This window comes from Mastomys coucha, unplaced genomic scaffold, assembly GCF_008632895.1.
Source record: "Mastomys coucha isolate ucsf_1 unplaced genomic scaffold, UCSF_Mcou_1 pScaffold19, whole genome shotgun sequence".
Classification (NCBI taxonomy): domain Eukaryota; kingdom Metazoa; phylum Chordata; class Mammalia; order Rodentia; family Muridae; genus Mastomys; species Mastomys coucha.
Window position 1 is genome coordinate 16,451,119 of NW_022196901.1, and position 21,753 is coordinate 16,472,871.

The following is a 21,753-nucleotide window of genomic DNA, read 5'->3' on the forward strand; positions in this document are numbered from 1 at the left end:
TCGAGGCCAGCCTGGTCTACAGAGTGAGTTCCAGAACAGCCAGGGCTACACAGAGAAAGCCTGTCTCGAAAAAACAAACAAACAAACAAACAAACAAAACTAACTTACCAAGTTTTTGGAGACTTTTAGCCTTGCTAATGACATCTTTGGCAGTTCTTTTGACGCCAGAAGAAGAATGTATATTCATGTAATTAGCAATGACTTCCCATCTAGAGAAACCAGTATATAAGTTTAATAAAGAAAAACAAATAAAACAAAAACTATTACATATTTCCTGTAGAGGTTAGTGCTATGGTCTATGGATCTATGACCTAAAGAAGGAGCTCTAAGTTAGTGATGCTGCTAGTTACCACTGTTTACACTGTCTTAACAGGTTCAAGTCAACTATCTGTAATCTTATGTAAATTCAGTCCAGTATTAATAATATATTTGTGGGCTGGAGAGATGGCACTGACTGCTCTTTCAGAGGCCCTGAGTTCAATTCCCAGCAACCACATGGTGGCTCACAAAGAACCAATTCCCTCTTCTGATGTGTCTGAAGAGAGCAACAGTATACTCACATAAGTAAGATTTTAAAAAATATATTTGCACTGCTGGTTTAGCATACCCTTGAAAAGTGCCTCAACTTGCTCCTACAGAATGAGGGAGTCTGGATTTCTTTGCCTGGAGTATGAATCCTAGCCTTTGAGATAAGCTCTGGTTTGAGGTAAAAAGCAAGAAAGAGACTGCAAAGGGGAAACTACACCATACACTCTAGCCCCTACTACAAGGCGAAGCAGAAGAGATGTGAGCAGCTCTCGTCCAAGCTGCATAACGTTCACTTTCCTGAGAAAGTGTGATGCCCCTTGCTGTATGTATGGAGAGGTGCTCCATGGGTGGGTCCAGAAGTTCAGATGCACCTAGTTCTTACATCTCCCACTGCGATGGACTTAGTGAAAGGCAGTCTTTCTACACTCAGAGGTACCTCTACCTGCATCTGTTAAGCTGCTACTTAGTTATCTCCAGGCCCCACTGCACACTGGAAATTTTCACAAAAGCATGTACCTTGAGTTTGTCCCAGCAGGGAAGAGATTGACAGCTTTAATTAATAATTGCAGATCATCTTCTGACCAATTTTTACTGCCACTCCCACTTCCACCAGTTGACTTCTCTGCATTCTTAGATGCTTGCCGCATCCGAGCATCAGCTTCCTCCTTCTCTCTCCTTATCTGCTCATTTACTTCTTCTATCTACACAAATACACGTAGGTCAGTCTTAGAAAGCATTTAATGACCTCACTGCCTTTCTGACTGCAGTCTTGTGCTCCTCAACTTAATGCCAACCTCATTCCAACACTCCATAGGCAAAACTCAAGACAAGCATCAGGTTTCAACCCAGCTTTTCCCCACTGCATAGGTTAAAGGGAAAAGCCACTGCACCCTGAATTACATAAGCATACACGGAAGTGGCCTGTCTTATCTTGGAGTTCTACCTTTTACAATGCTCCTAATTACCTTCAAATCTGTACAAACAAAACCTTTAAGTGACTTGCAGTTCCTCTAGGCTATTGTCTCGGAGCCACCTGTGACTTACTGCTCCTCAGTCCCTTAGAACCATCAAGTCCCTATAATTCTAACTCTGAAGCATTTTCCTGATTCTTGTCTAACAGAAAAATCAGTTACTTTTTAATCTATCTTATGCATTGTTCACTAATACTAGATAATGAGCACTGAACCTCCTGCCAATGGAAAGGTGTTGTGGGCATGGAAACTGGTCATGTAAGCATTTAGAACTCAATTTTGCTCTACTCGTCTGAATCAACTTATTTTCCTGTCTTCCTTTCCATAATTTTCTCCTACCTCTGTTCACAGTTCTTGTCCTTTCTCAACCTTCATTTTAACAGTGTCCCTCTACAAAGCTGGTTCCAACCCTCCACTGAGCCTTCCCTTCCCACTCAGATGTAAACTTATTCAGCTTTTAGCACTTACTGTATGTATGTATGTCCTGCATCCCTCGAGCCTCAGGGTCTTTCTTTTGACATAACTGTTCTATGAGTTCCTTTGTGACAACGATAGCATTAGGCATTCCCAAAAATGCCTAATACACAGCGATATATAATAGGACTATCAGATTTTACTTAGTATAGTAAGTACCAATACTTGTTGAACTAAATTCAGTTTCTAGGCCTACCTAAATTGCTTAAAATAAAAGGTATAGATTAGACAGAACAAAGACCTTTTTTTATTTATAAATGTTATCCTATGAAATACTCTGGGGATAATCAAAACAAATTTTACTCAATACTTAAAAAAAGAAAACCTATGAATAATGTGCAAAAGATTCCAAATTAAACACTATATGATTGAAAAAATGTATATTAGCCAAGCAGTGGTGACACACACCATTAATCCCAGAACTCAGGAGGCAGAGGCAGGCAGATCTCCAAGTTTGAATGAATTACACACAAGATTACTATTTTATATGGTTTATATACTGTGCAAATAAAACATACCTACTGGATCTTGGCTAAACAATCATGTTATATTCATACAATGAAATACAAAGCAGCAGCTGGGCAGTGGTGGCTCATGCCTTTAATCCCAACACTTGGGAGGCAGGTGGATCTCTGAGTTCAAGGCCAGCCTGGTCTGCAGATTGAGTTCTAGGACAGCCAGACTACACAGAGAATCCCTGTCTTGAAAAACCAAAAAACCAACCAAACAAAAAACCCAGCATATTAAATTTAATTTAAATCAGCAAAGTACTTAATATAAACAAAATATAACGGGAAATACATACATACAAAAATACCCATTGCCTTTTGTAACCTATGTATCAGGTAAAAAAAGTTAAAATAATGAATAATGAAATGGCAAATATAAGCAGAAGCAGTTTATTTTATCCTGTTACCTGTTTTTCAAGTGCAGCTTTTCCTACTTCTCTCGTAGATGAAGCGAGTATTTCATTCAAGCACTGTAAGCTACAGAAGAGAGAGAGCTGGGAGTGTAGCCCCACGACACAGCCTTTTCCTAGCATGCACAAAATGCTGGGCTCCATTTACAAGTTACATGCACACCCCCAAAAAAGAAAAAAATGTGGAGGTGGGGTAAAGCACGCAATCTCTCAGAATACCTTGCTAGTTCAAGCCGATCACAGAGTTTTTCCACCTCTTCCATCATTTTAACACGATCTGCCTCATTGTCCGAGAAGTGATTCCAGCTCTAGAAGTACAAGTGCAAATGATTCCATCCTCCATCACTGCAGACATCCAAGCACACCATCAACTCAAGCATAGGGCATATATCCTTCCCCAGAGCTTATGGATGGGAATGTGCACACCAGATCGTTTCTCTGATCAGCAAGCAGTAAGAGGGTTATATCAAGTGTGAGCTCGGGGGCAAATCAAAACAGACTGTGCAGAACAGCCTGGATGCTATAAAGGCATAGTGATTACTCGGATAACTCAGGGTCAGGAGACTGACAGCCCTGCCCACCCCCAGCTATCTGCTGCCTGGCTATCTAAATGTGCTAGATGGGAAGTCTACTGGAAAACTTAGATATGAGAAATGTAAAAGGGGTTATAATATGCTAAAAAATAGAACCTATTAGAAATCTGATTAATTGAAGATTATACTTATACAGATTAATGTAAGTGAATGTACAAAGAATTAGCTAGAAAACCCTTCTCGGGCTGGAGAAATGGCTCAGTAGTTACTGACTGTTCTTCCAGAAGTCCTGAGTTCAATTCCCAGCAACCACATGGTGGCTCACAACCATCTGTAATGGGATTTGATGCCCTCTTCTGCTATGTCTGAAGACAACTACAGTGTTCTTATATAAAATAAATATGTATTTAAGAAAAAACCTTCTCTCATACAGTAAATTGCTTCGAATAGTCATGCCTTCCATTTCTTTCTTGCTTCTTTTAACCTGGGGGAATATAGTTCTCACTGAAGTCCCAAGGCCACTTTGAGGGTGGACACCCAGGCCTCCACAGTACCACTAATGCTTCTCCTATCTGTCAGGTCACTCCTCAGCTTCTCTTTGAGCAGCCTAGTACTTCACTCACTGCAATTTTCTAGGGTCCCCCCATCTCCACATTCCAGGCTTTCCAGGCTAATTTCATCTCCTTGCATGGATGAGTCTGTAGTGATCCTGCTTGTAAGAATTGTACACTTGCACATGCAAGAGTCCCCTGCAGTGTTCCAATAGGCTCAACATGACACACACCAAATCCACCACTTTCACTCAGCCCTTGTTCTCCTTTGTCTTCCACATCACCAAGTCCTTTCTCCTAGTAGTCGATGCAAAAAACTAACAGGCAGGCGGTGGTGGCGCACGCCTTTAATCCCAGCACTTGGGAGGCAGAGGCAGGCGGATTTCTGAGGTCGAGGCCAGCCTGGTCTACAGAGTGAGTTCCAGGACAGCCAGGGCTACACAGAGAATCCCTGTCTCGAAAAACCAAAAAAAAAAACCAAAAAAAAACTAACACACGAAAAGTTCACTCCTCTAAACTCATCAAACAACCTGAGCCAACAGGCAGTAACCTATTCTGCTTTAGAAATACCTTTCCATTTCATTTTTCCATTCCCATGTCTATACCTAGTCCAGACCACAATACTCTCTAAGCGGGATGGTAACAAAGGGGTCCTAATTACTCTTTCTGGCACTTGTATTCTGAGCCTCTGGACAAAACTGAGGATCGCCTTAGAGATTTCAACCCTTTGGTGAGACACATGATGCCCCTCAAACCTGGCTCCTTCTCTTCAGCCCCTGCTCTCCAAACCTCACTTGTCTGTATTCTCTGAACATTGTGCATCTGTGTTTGTGTCTGTCTGTCTGTCTCTCTCTCTCATCTCTAGTTGCAGGGGTAAATCCTACTAGAGACATAAAGCCTTCCTTGCTTACCACCTTTTTGGTCTCTTCATATTCTTGATTCTCATCTTGAAGTTGGGTGCCTGTTCACTTGACATTACCCATCAGTGTCCCTTGAGAGCAAGGACTATTAATTAAACTGCCCGGGCTACAATACATACTTGTCTGGTCATCTGATGAATGAACAGATCAACTTAAGCTGGGAAACAGCAATTCAACAGGTACCAAGAGCAGAACTTCTACTCTAATTTATGATACTCTCTAGGTTCCTGAGTAGCTTTTTTTTTTTTTTTTAAATCAAATTCTCACCACCTGCTGATGTGCACTAACTGTAGTCCAAGCCATGGACTGCCCCTTAGGGAGTTCAGCTGTGCCCTATTGTAAGAGGATTATCCCTGCTGGGCTTGTTGACTTCTTTTTCTGGGAGGGTTGGGAGGGTCACTGGAGTCTCACCTGAATCTGCCCACTCCCTAACATTTGCCATAAGTAATTCCCTGGAGCCTCAGGGAGGGGGTAGCGTATATAGGTCAGGGAAGACTTTGAGGGAAAGGGGTTCATCTATGAGGTTGTGGCAAAGCCCTCATCCCTGTCGGGTAAAGGCTTTCCAGGTGTAGCCTGTTAGAAGTGCCCACAGCCCTTTAAGTAAGTCCTCACCTATGATCTGTAGGGAAGGCCAATAAACTCATTGGCTCCCCAGAGTGAACCTTGGTGGAATCAAAAGTCAGTTTGTTGTTGGGGCCTTAGGAGGAGGGGCAGAAGGTCTCACCCCTCCCCAAGGAATTCTAGCAAAAAAACATGCTGAGTGTCCCAAGGACTGCTTGCAAATTGTCTCACTGACTGTCTCAGCTTGGAGATTAGGTTGTTACCTCAGCCATAGGCACAAAGGAGGTAAGTGAGTACTAAGGTTTGAGGTTATCTCCCTAGGGCCCCATACCTACCCAGTTCAAGGCCAGGCTAGGCTACATGAGATGCTCAGGTAGGCTGCTGGAAAAGCTCAGTAGTTAAACACTTGCCCTGAGCCCGACTACTAAGTTCAACCCCTAGCACTGTAAGGAGAGAACTGACTAGTTGTTAGCTGGTCCCAACACGTGGACCATCGCTCTTGTGTGCTCACACACACACAGAGAAAGAATGAAATGAAAAGGAGACGCTGCCCCAAACAAAACAAAACAAAACAAAACCAAAAAACCAACCAAATAAACAAACAACAACAACAAAAAAAAAAAAAGGAAAGAAAGAAAACCAAATAAAAACTGAGCAAACTCTAAATATACATTTCCAGATAAAATGTACACGTGTGTTTGTGCATGGTGAGGAGGAAGCGCCTCCACGCTTCATTATGAATGCTCTGCAGTCTCGTATACCTTGCATGAGTTCCGAAGTTTCTGCCTTTCCTTTTTAATGGCTTTTTTCTGGATATCTTTTTCCTTCTTAGCCAACAATGCTTGCTGTCTAACTTCTTCCTCTTCTTTCTCCTTAGCCAACCGAACAGCTTCTAATTCAGCTTGTCTTTGCTTTGAAAAGATGAGCAAAATCATTATTTAATAAAGAAACTAGTGTTTCTAAATGTATTATGATCTTATTTAAATGTTCAGTCTTTTGATGAATTAGATCAAGATAAGATCACCTTAGTGATGAGTTAAAGTTAAGGAGAGCTGACAAAATTCTACAAATTATAAAATTTTACTTATTAGAAAATAAAAAACAGTTAAAAAATAAAACAAGGGCTGAAGAAATGGCTCAGCAGTTAAGAGCACATTCAACCAAGTTTGGTCCCCAGTACCCAAGCCTTAATTCCATCTTCAGGGCATCTAATGTCCTCTTCTCCATCAGGCGTGGGTACACATGTAGTATACACTAGCACACACACCATACATACAGACAAGTTAAAATAAAAATATATCTGGCTAAAAATAAGTCTGGGTGTAGTGGGCACAACTTTAATCCAAGCACTCTGGAGGCCGAGGCAGGCAGATCTTCAAGGTCAGCCTGGTCTACATATTGAGTTCCAGAGCAGCCAAGGCTGTATAGCTGAGACACTGCCTCAGATAAAGGAAAACAAAGAAAGTTGAAGGATTTTTTTAATGATATATTTTGTTCATTTAGTAAGGATCTATTGTAAGACACCTAGCCAACTTGTTAAGATTTACTCACAAGCTGGGCTAGGTGGCTCATGCCTGGGATTCAAAGTGAGACCCTGTTTCAAAATGTCAGAAATAGGTTGGGTGTGGTGGCAGAGGCAGGCAGATCTCAGTGGGATCAAGGCCAGCTTGGTGAGTTCCAGGCCAGGGTTTACATAGTGAGACCCTGTCTCAAAACAAACAAGTAACAACCTTAAAAGTCATCACTCAGAGTGACACTCAATTCTAGTTCTTCCTCCGTCAGGGCCTGAGGCCTTGGCGTCCCATGCCTGCCTGAAGCACTGCCCAATGCTACCTTACCTTTTCTTTGGCTTCCTGTTCCTTCCGCCTGGCGTCTGCTTTTGCTTTCTTTTCTGCTTCTTTCTTGGCCTTTTCTTCTTCCTTAAACTTTTTTATCCTTGGGTCACAACTGTAAGCATTATCTACCAAAAAATAAGTTAATCTTATTAATGGCTAACATTCAAAGAATATAAAAAATTTATGAAAAACCCATTAACTATTATACTCACCAACTAAAGTTCTTATTCTGTTCATCTCTTCTTTCTTCCTTTGTGCCCTTGTGGCTCTGTTCTGCTTCTCAATCCATTTCCTCTCATCACGACTGTAAGACACAAAACATTAATATCAAACAAGTACTACAGATGACTGGAAAACATGACACTTAATTAAAGTTCATTGTAAATGTCTTAAGGGACCACACCTCATTCCTATTATTTAAAGGGTGGCTTTATTTAGTATTAATTTTTATTGTTTTTTTTCCCTGATATTTATGTAAAAAGAATTTCCCTACACATTAATAAAAACAAACAAACAAACAAAAAACCCTAAAACTAGCTTCAGCAACCAAGAGAAGAATTTATGGAGTTGAACGATTCTGACACTATTTTTCCTTGACAATTTCCTAGGTGTATTCTAACCTATTTGGCCCCACCTCTGCTTATATATTGGGGCTCAGAGAGAAGGCTCAGAGACTGAAGTGTTGCTGCTCTTCCAGAGGACCCAACTTAGGTGCCTAGCACTCACGCTGGCAGTTTAGAACTGCATGCAACTCTAGTTCCAAGGGAATGCAATGCTCTCTTTCTGGCCTCTTGAGGCACCAGCTTGCATGCAGTGTAAATACATATATGAAGGTACTCACAAATATACATCAAACAAACAAAACAAACCCCCTATGACCAAAATATGCTTACTGGTATGATAGTGGCCACAACTCAGTTATAGGGTAACCACCCACTTTATGATTTGGATTTGAGGTCCACTCTGAGGGATAGAATTCATGCCTGACAATCTAAACTTGGTCAAAGTCTCATGGATGGAAGGTTATAGGGCATAGTGGGGAATCAACTATTACTGCTTTGCTAAATGGAAATGTTATCAAGTTGCCTTGTTCTAAGTATTTATATTTATATTCATAGGTTGTGTGGCTTTCTCTCTTAGAAAGCTTCTGTGTATAGGAGGAAGTTAATGCAGACTCCTAACTTGTCAATGCGCCGAGAGTAACCAACTGGAGCATTAGAGCATGGCCCTCGATCCCTGACACCCAAGGGTTCAAGAACATCACAGAATGGGAAGAAGACAGACTTGTCGCAGCTGCAGAATGTGCAGAGGTGCTGTAGAATGTCTTCTGAACATGCTAGGGCCCCTGCAGTCATTAATGACAATATTAAGCCTGTCAACAGCCCCCATGGATGGAAGAGGAAAATGTGAGGGGCCACCCCTGAGGAGGAAAACATAGGGGCCACTCCTAACTGAGGAGCTACTGGCGGTTAAAGGTCGCCGAGGAAGGGGAGTAATTCCTCAGTAGTGTAGCCATGGGTAAGGTGCTCACAATCCAGCAAGTAACTACACATAAGCAAGCACAAGCTGGCTAAGCAACAAAAGACATGAAAGAAGGAAGGGCAGAAAGACAGGAACATGTGTGGCAGGAAGGTTTCCAGAGTGGGAGGAGACAAGAGGATGAACATGATCAAAACACATCCCACACATATACGAATTATCAGAGAACAGACACTTTAAAAGGCTGGAGAGTGCCTAGATGGTCCCAGTGCTTGCCTTCAAGCCTGAGGGTAGAGTCTGACCCCTTGGAGCAGGGTTAGAAGGGGAGAACTCAAGCCACAAAGTTGTCTCTGGTCTCTACACCTAGGCTAGGACTAATCTGTGTCCCCCACATCCCCCACAATAAATAGCAAAACAGAAAGTGGCTTGGATGCAGCTTGCTTGCCTACCTTATCCAGGGTCTTAAAACTAATCTCTAGCATACATATTCACAACTTTTTTTTTTTTTTTTTAAAGAAAAGCTCAGTGGTAGCATTTGCCTAACATAAACAAGGCTTTGGATTTGGTCCTCTGCTCCACTATGTATATGTGTGTGTGTGTGTGTTCCTCTATTAACAACTGACATACATACCATTCTGCTTTTTCTTTTTCTTCTTCATCTAAATAAGAAAATTCTCTCCAAGAATCAAAATTATACCTAATATAGACAGAAAAGAAATCAAGACAGAATTGGAAAAATAAATCCTTGTAAAATTACATTACATACACATTACTTTTAAAAGTAGTGGCGAGCAGATCAAATGTCCAAGCAGACCCTTCCCTCCCTTTTGCTACTAGACTAACATTATGCTCAAGTGCTCACTGTCAACACAATTGCAAAGTCAGCACTGCACTTCCCTGTCATGACATGTGAAAAGCTCATCACTCCTCAGTCAAAAACTGCAGCTCCCACTGCCTCGTCTCAGGTTCTCACTTCCCTACAATGTATTCTGAAAATTTTTTCTCCTGTCTGCATGTTAACTACTGTCAAGTTTTAGTTAATGATTATTTTATTTCTGCTTTGTCATATGAATGTAAAGCTACTCCAATGGACAAAACTAATTAGTTTTATCTAGAATGACTTTGTTTCTGTATTTATTAGCAGTTAATGAAAAGACATATAATGAGGCTGGAGAGATGGCTCAGTGGTTAAGAGCACTGGCTGCTCTCTCAAGACACCAGTTCAATTCTTAGTACCCACATGGTGGCTCACAACCAATGCCCTCTTCTGGCCTCCACAGGCATCATGTGCGCAGACACAGATGCAGGTAAAACAGCCATACACATATTTTTAATGTTTCCTGAAAGTCAGTGAATCAGAGGTAAACAGTACTATCTACTTCAGGAACTCAACTTTTCCCTCCACTTAAACAGGGTCTCACTATTGTAGTCCTGCCTGGCCTCAAATTCATGAAGATCGGCCTGCCTCTGTTTTTCAGAGGCTAAAGCCATAAATCATCAGGCCTGGTCCAAGAACTCAATAAGGTAGGGGTGTCAGCACATGCCTTTAATAGAAGTACAGAGGCAGGTAGATCTCTGTGACTTTGAAGCCAGCCAAGATTACATTACCCTGACTTTAAAAAAAAAAAAAAAAAAAAAAAAAAAAAGGCTGGGTGTGATGCACACCTTTGATCCCAAGGCCATCCTGGTCTACAGAGTGGAGTCCAGGACAGCCGGGGCTAATAATATACAGAGAAATCCAGTCTTGAAAAAAAGAAAAAAGATGGTTCAATGAATGAGTTAATTCCCAGTTTTTATTTTTTACTGCAATCAAGTACTTGTTATCTAGATCTTATTGATATCTTAATAGAAAGCAGACTGAAAAATCATAAAAGGCAAACAGAGAAGATACAGAGCATTGCATGAAAATCTTTATTCATTTCACATGCTGAGTAAAAGTTCTGCTATTCAAATGTGAACTGATGGGCAATAGAGGACTTAATGAACATCCTTAAAAATGACATCAGCATGTAAGTAGTGTATTCACTTACCAGAAAGAATAAAATGCATCTACATCTTCAAATGATGAGTTCATATCACCAAGTTTGGGAACATTTTTTTTATTTGACCATCTGAAATATTAAAACAAAAATTTGACTCAAATGAAAGATTTTGAACAGGAGCTCAACTTACAACTAGGTCTTTAAAAACAACAGCTTTTAGTAATAAATCCCTTCCAACCTTCTGCCCTTTACAACTCTCAGAAGTGGTGTTAGCAATGCAAGGGAGGGCAGCTGGGAGACAGCGAAATACAACCCAGCTATCTCCACCCCATGTAGTACAAGGGTGAGCAACTGCGTGCCAGGCTAACGAGGAAGAAGAGCAACTACCTTCCCCAACTCGATCACTGCTGTCCCTTAAACACACAGCACAAAAGTAGCCTGTAGGCCAGGATATTCCAGCAACACAGAGGGATTTGCACCCGTCACTCTTCACTTCTGAAAAGGATTAGGAGATGAAGTGGCTTCACTGTTCTGTTCCACTAAATAGCACAGAGACTCCCACATTGTCTATCTCATCTTCAGTGAGAGTGGCTGAGATCAGACCCCACCGAATCACTAATCAGAACAGCCACTGGGAGCATCAGGGTGTTATAGTAAAGCAGGCAACTCCAGGATCCGGCACCTCAGGCACTGCTCATGCTCCCCAGGTGACTCCCTTGCAGTTAAGACAGGCCCGAAAATGTGCCAGTGTAGATGAGCCAAGAACACAGAAGACCACTACACTGCATTCTATTTCAAACTCACTTTAGTGCAATAAAGTATGTACTAATCCTCAAAATGTAATAAGAAACCTTATAAAAATAAGATGTCCAATAAAAGAACCCGGGGCTGCATCTGCAGCCTATGGTGGAGCATGTGTGCAGCATGCAACACTGCCCAGGGTTCACCCACAACATCAAGAGATTCCCACAACTGCCAATACTGACAACGGTGAGGGAAACAAAGGAGAGGGCGTGCTGTTACCCAAACATCAGCACCACATGCTGACTACCAAGGCAGCACAAGGCTTTTTTTATTAGGGCTCAATATGGCAGAGGAGAGGAAGATCTGTGGACAGATCTCATAAGCAAGATGCTAATGGAGGAAGGCAGCCGCCAGCCACTGAACACTATGATCAAAGGGGCAGGTGGGGTTGCTTTAACTCACCTGGAATTCCTTTCAAACACTGGAGAAAACACTTGAAAAAAATTGTCCTTCGCTTCACTTTTAGAAGGAACTGAGTTGTCAAAAGTAGGATCTACACTGTTAAATGCCCGCCTTTTCACCGGATCAGACAACATTTCATAAGCTGAAAAAAAGCAACATGACACCACCATAAGGTTACCAGGTTGGTTTTTTTTTTTTTTAATGAGAAAACAAATACTGGCCTAGGGATGTGGCTCTGTGGAGAGGAGCCTGTGTCTGACTACCAAAGTCACAACAAAACAAGACGGGGGAGATAAAAATCTCTTTATGCTATAAAAATTCCTTTCATATTTCAGATATTTGAATTTTGGATGGGAAAGGACTTAATTTAGGTGGTCTACAATTATATGACAGAAAAAGATGTAATTCTATAAGAAGACAAGTGTCAAAACACTGGGTTTTTTCCCCCTTAGGGGCTTGAACAAATGCTCAATTACTCATTCAGGTCATTATAGAACAATTGAAAACATTAACTCTCAGCTGGACAGGATGGGTCATCTAGAATCCTACCACTTGGTGGCCTGTGATAGAAATGGCTTTGCAGTTAAGGCCAGGACATAGTGTGTTCCAACCAAGTCGAGCTAGAGTGAGTGAGGTCCTGCCTTCAAACCAACACCACTGTAGAAGGCACCCGGATTGAGGGAGGGAGTGAAAGACCCCTGTGGGGAGACCCCCACTCAAATCTCGGGAGGACGTGCATCCAAGGAATCACAAGAGGCAGTTTATTTGGAGTGCTCCGGTTCGACCCCCAATCTCACGCAGGAGACAAGGAATCAACCCCGAGGCTCAGGGGTTAGGGATTTATATAGGAAAAAGGTCTGGGGGAACAAAGGAATGAGTATGGCTATACATGATTGGCTAGTTCAAATATCAACTATATTACGTGCAGAACAGAGTGGAAAATTCCTAAGGTTGGTGTTAATCTGAGTCAACAGAGCATCTGACCTTAAACCATATCTAAGAGGACCAGATGGCCCACTACTCAGTGTCTGCCCAGACATGTCCTTGCATTTTTTCTCTTCTATATCTTTTTGGCCTGTTAGTTCCCAGAATGTCTTAACAGCTTGCTTATTTTTGCCCAGGCTTATTTGGACATATTCGACCTTGGTCCACTGTGTTTTTCTTCAAACCTGCAATTTTCTCATTAGCCAGCACAAGTCTCAAATTTAACTTTCAGGGGTAACTACAAATGTAACTGTTACGCTTCAAGGTTCTAAGTATTCTTGATCACTGTGGAAAGGGTGGGCAATGGAGAACAAATCTGAAGGGTGCACATGTGTGTCATTATTTAAAAAGTAGTATCACACCATGTCCTACAGTCCCATCTCCTACAATTAACCATGTCTGTACAGTCCCAGCAACAAGCAAGTAGAGTCAGGACAAGCTCAAGTTTGAGGTCAGTCTGGACTACATAGACAGACTATCTCAAAAACAGCAGTATTACCAAAATATAATATTACATGTATAGAAACACATAGTTAGAAATAGTAATTACTTGTACTGATGTGCAAATGGAGTAATGGCTATGTAAACAGCTGTAAATAACTGTGTGATTTACTATTATATAACCAACTTAATTATTTTTTGCAATGTTGGGGGCTGTACACTTACACGTGCCAGGCAAGTGTTCTGGCACTTAGCGTCACCTCCATCCCAATCTATTTAAAATTAGTAAAACCCTGAGTAAGAGGATCCACAATAATCTAAAATGGCAAAAGAGCTCAGAAGCTATACCACCACACAGAACACTCATACCAGGCCTGACAGTTCAGGCCTTAAGTCCCAGCTGCCAGGAAGGGAGAGGTAAGATTGAAACACAAGGCCTGCCTGAACTGCAGTAACTTTAAACATAGCTGGGCAATTTGGTGGGACCCCACCTTCTCCCAATGGGGGTGGGGAGGGGCTGGGAGAGAGAGCTGGGCTGTAGTTCAGTGGTAGGGTGGTTTGACATCTAGCACTACAGACACCAATATTTGTTTATACATGCATAGGCATGTGTGTATATATAAACGTTTTTATATGATCAGCTAAAGGTTAATCGTGGATAAGAATCACCTGGGAGTTGGTCTCATCTTAAAACAAAACCAAACTTGTCTCCGGGGGATGCTAATAAAATGCAGACTGTAACCAGTAAATCTGGGAGAGGCCTGAGATTCTGCATTCCTAGCAGACTGTTATGTGTAGATGTTAAAAGTCAAGGCAACCTTACTGTAGTGAAGCTCTGCAGAAGCTACTAGAAATAACATGATGTAACTGAAAGGTTTTAAAATGTTGTAAGGTAGTTAAGTGAAGTACTGCATGCACAGGAATTCAAGACCCCCTAACAATAGTCACTGCTCGTAGAAGCCACAAGTGTGAGGTATTTTCTTACCTTTAGTTATACAAGTGAAGTAGTCATTGTCTCCTTCTTTGATGGGTTCCCCAGCGGCTTTCCGTTTGTCTGGATGGTGTTTCAAGACCATTGCTTTATCTGCGGGATCAACCAGATATCACTGGTTTGAGTGGTAATTTTTTTTCTAAAGATTTATTTATTACCATAAATAAGTACACTGTAGTTGTCTACAGATGCACCAGAAAAGGGCGTCAGATTTTATTACAGGTGGTTGTGAGCCACCATACGGTTGCTGGGATTTGAACTCAGGACTTTAGGAAGAGCAGCTGGTGCTCTTACTTGTTGAGTCATCTCACCAGCCCCCCCGGTTATTTTTTTAGTAACTTGAAATTATTCTTATCCAACTTTAAGTCACTTTTATTGACATATTCAAATGTATTGTACATCATAATCAATCAGAAGAGCAGCTTGTAGATTATCCTTTACTGCTCTCCTCCTAACCTCACTGTCCCACTTCCTTCCTGCACTTTACTTAGTGACACCTCTCTAAAACAACACAGTTGAGCATCTGTATTTACCCATTATTGTTTAAACTACATACTACATTAAGTCAATCAACTTGCTTAGGATACATCTCTAGTTTTCAACCTTTTAAGCTTTACAGTAATGATTCTACTTTCAAAAAATGAATCCACTAATACAGCTTTCATCTCTGTCCAGGCCTAAAAGATCATATGTAATTTCCAATGTAACTCTTTTCTTTAGGTTTCTTTTTTTTTTTTTTTGGTTTTTCGAGACAGGGTTTCTCTGTATAGCCTTGGCTATCCTGGAACTCACTCTGTAGACCAGGCTGTCCCCGAACTCAGAAATCCGCCTATCTCTGCCTCCCAAGTGCTGGGATTAAAGGCGTGCGCCAACACCGCCCGGCTTCTTTAGGTTTCTTAAATCTTACCTACTTCATTCAACCGAGATAAAATTTTCAGCGGTAAATTCTAATACTCAGATTTTAGGTGTACAGTCCAGTGTCTAGACAAGCATATATAATGTAGCCATAGCAATACCCAGAAGACAGAGGCCAGTTGGTTACTTCCTTCCTGGGATGCCTTTCCTGGGCAACTCTCGTCCCCCACTAAACTGGGCAACATCTTCCTAATTGCGTCCCACAGGCTTGAGACCCGCTAACCTGTATGAATGATTGTATGTATGTATGTATGTATGTATGTATGTATGTATGTATGAATGTACGTTTGCTTGTTTGCTGGCTTGCTTGCTTACTTGCTTGACTTGACATGATTTCCCTTCCTATCTGTGAGTCAAATGAGAGGCCAGAACCAGTCTTTTCGATAAAGCACCTCAGCTACATACTAGCCCCTTTGGACCAACTGGATGCCTTCCTTCCCAAGGCACGGATCATTCCAGTATGGGAAGATGGCCCTCCCTCCCTCCATTTTGAACCATTTTCCCTCTTCCACCATACACACAATAAAATAAAACAAATGAAGTTTCCAGTTATTTATTTGTTTATGCAACTAAATTCTCCCTCAACACCTCCCCCTACTCCACCACCCCCCCCAAACGTGCTGCCATCTCCCTGTGGTGGAGGGGACCGCCATATCTATGTCTTTCTTTCTAGAAATTATTTGCTTTCATGTCCACACTGCTCAGCTTAACCTGATAGCTCTTTGGAAATGGTAATGAAGTTGCTAACACAACCTAACAGAAAGAAGAAGGCTGCACTCACTCATCACTCCTCACTCTCACTCAGCCTTGCCCTGCCAGCTCAGGGACTTCTTTCTTTTTGGGGGGTGGGGGTATGGGTGGGAGGCAGAGTTCGAGACAGGGTTTCTCTAGCCTTGGATGTCCTGGAACTCACTCTGTACACCGGGCTGGCCTAAGACTCAGAAATCCATCTGCCTCTGCCTCCCAAGAGCTGGGATTAAAGGCATGTGCCACACTGCCCCACCATCTCAGGGATTTCTAAGGCCGAATCTGGACAGTATTTATGTGACTTGGTATTTCTAAATTTTTTTTTTAAATTTCATTCACTCACTCATTCATTTATGTATTGTTATTTATATGAGTACATTGCAGCTGTCTTCTGACATACACCAGAAGAGTGCATCCGGATCCCATGACAGATAGTTGCGAGTCACCCTGTGGTTTTTGGGATTTGAACTCAGGAACTCTGGAAGACCAGTCAGTGCTTTTAACCCCTGAGCCATCTCTCCAACCCCCCATTTCTAATTAATGTTTGGGTAAATAAAGCTTGTGATGAAATTGAGCATCTTAAAATCTTAGGCATGTGTGTCCCCTCCTATCTTTAATTATTTATTTTATTTCAACACAAAACACAAGCTTCGGTCTTATCAAAGTAAGCAAGCACACCACCTGCAGGATGTATGAATTTGTAAGTAAAGCTTACCCTACAGAGTTTACCTGAGGCTTAAAGGACCTAGTGCCCTTAGAGCAGCTATATATATGTTGGAAAGTCTACCTAATATTGATGGATGATGGCAGTATTGATGGATGGTGATGTCACATCACATAACTGGATAGGTGGATCCCCTTTTTCTTAACCCTGATAGCACAACTGAGACAGAACTGCACACGACCTAGCTAGCTGGGAGGATTGGATATGCAGAGAAGGAACACTTTCAGTCAGTCAGTAAAGTACTGCTGTCAGTTTTTGTTTTTTTTTAACGTATGTACATACATACATACAGGTTAGAGGGTCTCCAAGCCTGTCTTCTTTTACTTAACACTGTGGCTTGAGATTCACTTACATCCTTAGGCAGGGTCATCTGTTCTTGTTTTGTATTGCTGAATAATATTCAGCTGTACCAAATGACACTATTTGTGTATTATTTTCCTGTTAGTGAACATTTGTGTGGTTTCCCACGGACAATTTGATAACACTATTATGAATATTTCTCTAGAAATCTCTTTATGGGCACATCAAATCTGGCTGTTTCTATATATCCTACAGGGGCTCAGCACGGTGAGATACATTCACTTTCTGATGGCCAAGACTTTCTTTCAGTTTGGATATAGTAGCCATTTCTCCACCTAGGAAGAGGCATTTCACTAGTTCAAGTAGTTCAGCTAGATCAAGTAGAAAAGTATTACACATTGTGGGGCAGTGGGCCATGAGAGGTGGCCTGGTCCTTGGTTGAGCTAAAGGCTTTGACGCTCCCAGAGACCCTGATGGGGCGGTAAGAGCTTCGCCTGCTCCAGGCACCAGCCCCTATCACTAGCCACAGCCCCCCATCGATTTGCGGCCATCAGTCACAAGCCCCAAGCCCTTCCACATGGAGATGAGGCATCCCTAACATCTCAGACCAAGGCAATAGGAAAAGAAAAATAAACACAGGTCACATAGGCTCAAGACAGACCTCCATGCTAGTAAGGTACCTAGAGGCCTGGAGGGCACAGCCAATAAGCTTCCCTTCCTAGACATTCCTTCCTGCAAAAGGTATTTAATTATCTCAGGCCCACCCAGAAGTGGGGCATGGTTTTACACAACCACTTTCCCCCGTGACTGCCTCTTTTCGTCAGGATCTGCTTTGGGGAGCAATGGAGAAGGTCTTTCCTTCAGAGCTGCTGTCTAATCTCCCGTAGAGGGCTTCTCCATACTCCTCGCCTCCAGGTCTGCCCGGGAAGCCTGGTCTCCAGGTAAAGCCAAGGATCATCACCATGGGACCAGCTGGAGCTATCCTCCTCCCTCCCCCCACTCCTGCCCCGGGCTAGACACAGCCTGTGGCCTCCAACTCCATTCTCCGCTCCTCCATGGCTCCCAGCAGAAGCACCTGGATTTCCAAGAGCCTGAGAACCAGATGGCCCCTGGCTCATCATCACAAACCCGGGGTCCCTACAGCCAGCTCCAGTGTCCCCATATCCAAGACTGTGTTTCCCCACCCCTGAGCAGTGTCTTAGCACTTCCCTACAGCCCACACCAGCTCCGAAACAGTGCCTACGTAGGGTAAGGTCAGTCAAACTCCCCTTGTCCTGCCTTCCCAAGCAGCCAAGCCCTGTGGCTGAGCAGGCGTGGGACCCACAACCCTACAAAACATTATTAGGCATGTCACAGAAATGCTCTAAAAATCTATGAACCGAATGTGAAGAATCAAATTACATGAGACAATTCAGCAGTACCTGACTGAGTACCATTTCCAACAATGGACCACTTGGTCTCACACTGCAGAGACCAGATATGGCCACTGCCATTCAGCAGTGAAAGCTTTGGCTTTCTCTCTCCCATCCCCTCTCTCCTGGCCAGCAGGAGAGTCTGTGTAGCATAGCTTAACTCTTGTTATTCTCTGAAATATGTGCTCATCAATAAAATCTAAGTCACATGCTATAATGGCCAATCTTGAGACATAAATACTACCAGGTGTGTGAGGGCACGCCCTATAATCACAGCACCTGGAAAGCTAAGTAAAGCAGGAGGACCATAAATTTAAGGCCCACACAGTGAAATATTATATTAATAAGCAAAAACAGGGGTAGAAGATGGTTCTGCAGCAGAAAAGCACAACTACTCTTGCAAAGGACTTGAGTTTTAGCACCCTCACTAGACAGCTTACAATTTCCTGTAACTCCATCTACAGGGGATCTGATAACCCTCTTCTGCCCTCTGAGGATGCCTACACTCACTCGTACACACCCACACAGATACACACATCTAATTTTTCTAAATTAAAATATTTTTTTAGGAAGCAACATTAAAAGAGACATAAGTGTTTAATCAGAAGAGAAATGGTGGTTCTATCCAGCCCTCTGCAATCCCAGCACTTGGAAGGCAACATGGATCTAGGGTCTGAAACAGCAAGACCCTGTTTCTCTCACCTGAAAGAAATCCTCAGAGCAAAAAAGAACTAGACATGAAGCTCAGTGGCAGAGAGCTGTCCAGGACTCAAGGCCTCAGGTTTGAACCCCAGCACCACCCAAACCCAAAACAAATGAACCCAGTTGCCTTGGTGAGCAATTATTCTTACAGGGTTTGTGATCTCTTCCTGCAGGAACTTCATCTCTTTTTTTCTTTCCACTTGAACTCTAAGAACTCAAGGTTCCTCCCTCCCACCTTCCCTTTCCAAGGCAGGGTCTCATGTACTTGAGGCTGCGCCACTCCCTGAGTTTGGGGTTATATTTCCCATATTAAATATTCAACTACTTCAAAATAAGTACTTACGAGCTGCTTTGATCTGTCTCTGTGTAGCTTTGTATCTGACATGGCCAAGTCCAAGGACAGCATAATGATCTTGATTCTAATAAACACAGAAAAGGGAGTTAAATCTGAACAGAGTACATCCAACCCTCATGTTTTGCTATCATTAAAAAGTATTTTCCAAAGGGAGGCTTTGGGCTGGAGCCACATTAAATGAGTAGGCAAGTGGTGATGGAGCACACCTTAAGTCCCAGCACTTGGGAGGCAGAGGCCCAAATATTTCTGTGAGTTCAAGGCTAGCCTGGTCTACAGATCCAAGTTCCAGGACAGCCAGTGCTACACAAAAGAACAAAACAAAACAAAACAAAACCAACCAACCAACCAACCAACAACAAAAAGAATGGGCTCTGCAGTCATGTAGTAGGTAGCTGTGGATGACAATACAGACTTCCTGATATTTTATGCACATAAGCCTAGAGAAGGCTCTGATATTTTCTGAGATTAAAAAAACAAAACAAGCAAGTAGAAGAACCCCATTAACACCTAGCATCTTCTGAACTTACCTGACTAAAGAATCTCTTTCTTTATAAAAACCTGTATTTTATACCCTTCCCTCCTTAAATCAGGTTCATTTTGCATATTTCAGAACCCTGCTGAGAATAACAGAGCTGACAATGGACACTGAAAGCACAGACCCAGGAAGCATGAGGAGTGAGTTGGGTGGACATTTTGAGACATGGAGGATTCGGCTTCTTTGGAGACACAGTGGATTTATGTTATACATTGAGGAAGCAACAGTGGTAGCAAGGCCACATTAACCCAAGCTGCCCACTGCGTCTTGGAGAAAGAGCCAGCTATTACATGAAGAGGTGGTGAAGGCATGTAGCTCGGAAGAACAATCAAGTAGCTCAAAGTAGGTAGTGCTAGCCATGACCCTATCCATGGTCCTAGATGGTATAAGAAATCATGCGGAGCAAGACAGTAAGCAGCCTTCTTCCATGGTTTCAGCGTCATTTCCTGCCTCCAGGTCCCTACTTGAATTCCTGTCCTGACCTCTGTGATAGGCTGTTACCTGGAAGTTTAAGAGGAAATAAACCCTTTTCTCCCCATGTTGCTTTAGGTCATGGTCTTTATAACAGCAATAGAAAACTGAGACAGCTATTGTCTTTCATCTTTGAAAAGTGGTCCTAAGACCATGTTTCCAGTCACTACTCCATAACTCTCCTGCCAGTCAATTTCATGAGGAACTCTCCATACCATGTTCTCATACCATTCAACCATTTCCAATCTATTCCAAAATGGTTCTGTTCTGTCCATTGCCACTCTAGATGCTGGGACTACTTCCTTAACTATCAACTTCCACCCTTTCTGATTCTGTCTTCTAGTGGCAACCTAGCAGATTCCATCCTTGAGCCTCTCCCTCCTTCTTACAGCCATACTCAGTCACTCTTACTTGCTTCTTCATGGTCTTCAAAGATCAGTCTTAGGGTTTCTCTTTATCTCACTGCATACTTAGTCTTCAGGGATCTCACCCAATCAGGGGATACAGGTGAGTCCTCTGTTCCTGCTAACAATCTCCCAACTAACTCGAGCAAGAACTTCCTCTGAACCAAAGAACCAAAGCACCTCTGGCTAACTTCCCATCCCATTACTCTTTACCTTTGACATCAAGGCACTGCCCTCTTTTCCACTTAAGAGTCTCACATGCTCTCTACCTGGTAGGCATAATCTCCCCTTCACTGGCAGCCATCTTTTGAGTCTTTGGCTCACTCTTCACAAGTCATCACCTCACTTAAAAGGCTTTATCTTAATCTCAGTTCACAGGCCGTCCCCATCTACTCCATAAGTAGCCCCTTAGATACTCTTCCATTTGCCTGTCCGGCATGTACCAGCCACGAGCTCTGGTTTACTGACTGTCAGCTCTCTGGAATGTAAGCTATGGTCCAGTGACGTTGTCCTACTCAGGAGGGCATTCTTGGCATGTGACAGATGCTTGATTTATACTTGGTAAGTGAAGCCCACGGAAAGTGTAAGTAGACCCAGGTGTCATCTGCTCTGTTCTCTAAAATTTCCCCACTCTTCCCTCCTTTTCTCCTAAAAATTTTAACATTCAACTCTACTTCCTGCTACGCCTTATCTTGCCCTCAAGTTACTGCCTTCTCTAGTTTGGCACACGCCTTTAATCCCAGCACCCAGCAGAGGCAGGTGGATTTCTGAGTTTGAGGCCAGCCTGGTCTACAGAGTGAGTTCCAGGACAGC

At 42.6% G+C, this 21,753-nt stretch overlaps 1 protein-coding gene across 1 annotated transcript in view; it reads right to left on the reverse strand.

Moving 5' to 3' along the window:
* Positions 1-21,753, reverse strand: part of Dnajc2 (DnaJ heat shock protein family (Hsp40) member C2) — a 30,484-nt gene that overhangs the window by 3,008 nt on the left and 5,723 nt on the right. Inside the window, exons 3-14 of the mRNA XM_031380090.1 lie at positions 19,519-19,594; positions 14,370-14,468; positions 11,960-12,101; positions 10,802-10,882; positions 9,403-9,468; positions 7,505-7,596; positions 7,296-7,417; positions 6,219-6,368; positions 3,112-3,200; positions 2,890-2,959; positions 1,045-1,229; positions 109-209 (exon numbers count right to left, since the gene is read on the reverse strand). Of these exons, the coding sequence (XP_031235950.1) occupies positions 109-209; positions 1,045-1,229; positions 2,890-2,959; positions 3,112-3,200; positions 6,219-6,368; positions 7,296-7,417; positions 7,505-7,596; positions 9,403-9,468; positions 10,802-10,882; positions 11,960-12,101; positions 14,370-14,468; positions 19,519-19,594 (1,273 nt within the window). The remainder of the gene's footprint in view (positions 1-108; positions 210-1,044; positions 1,230-2,889; positions 2,960-3,111; positions 3,201-6,218; positions 6,369-7,295; positions 7,418-7,504; positions 7,597-9,402; positions 9,469-10,801; positions 10,883-11,959; positions 12,102-14,369; positions 14,469-19,518; positions 19,595-21,753) is intronic.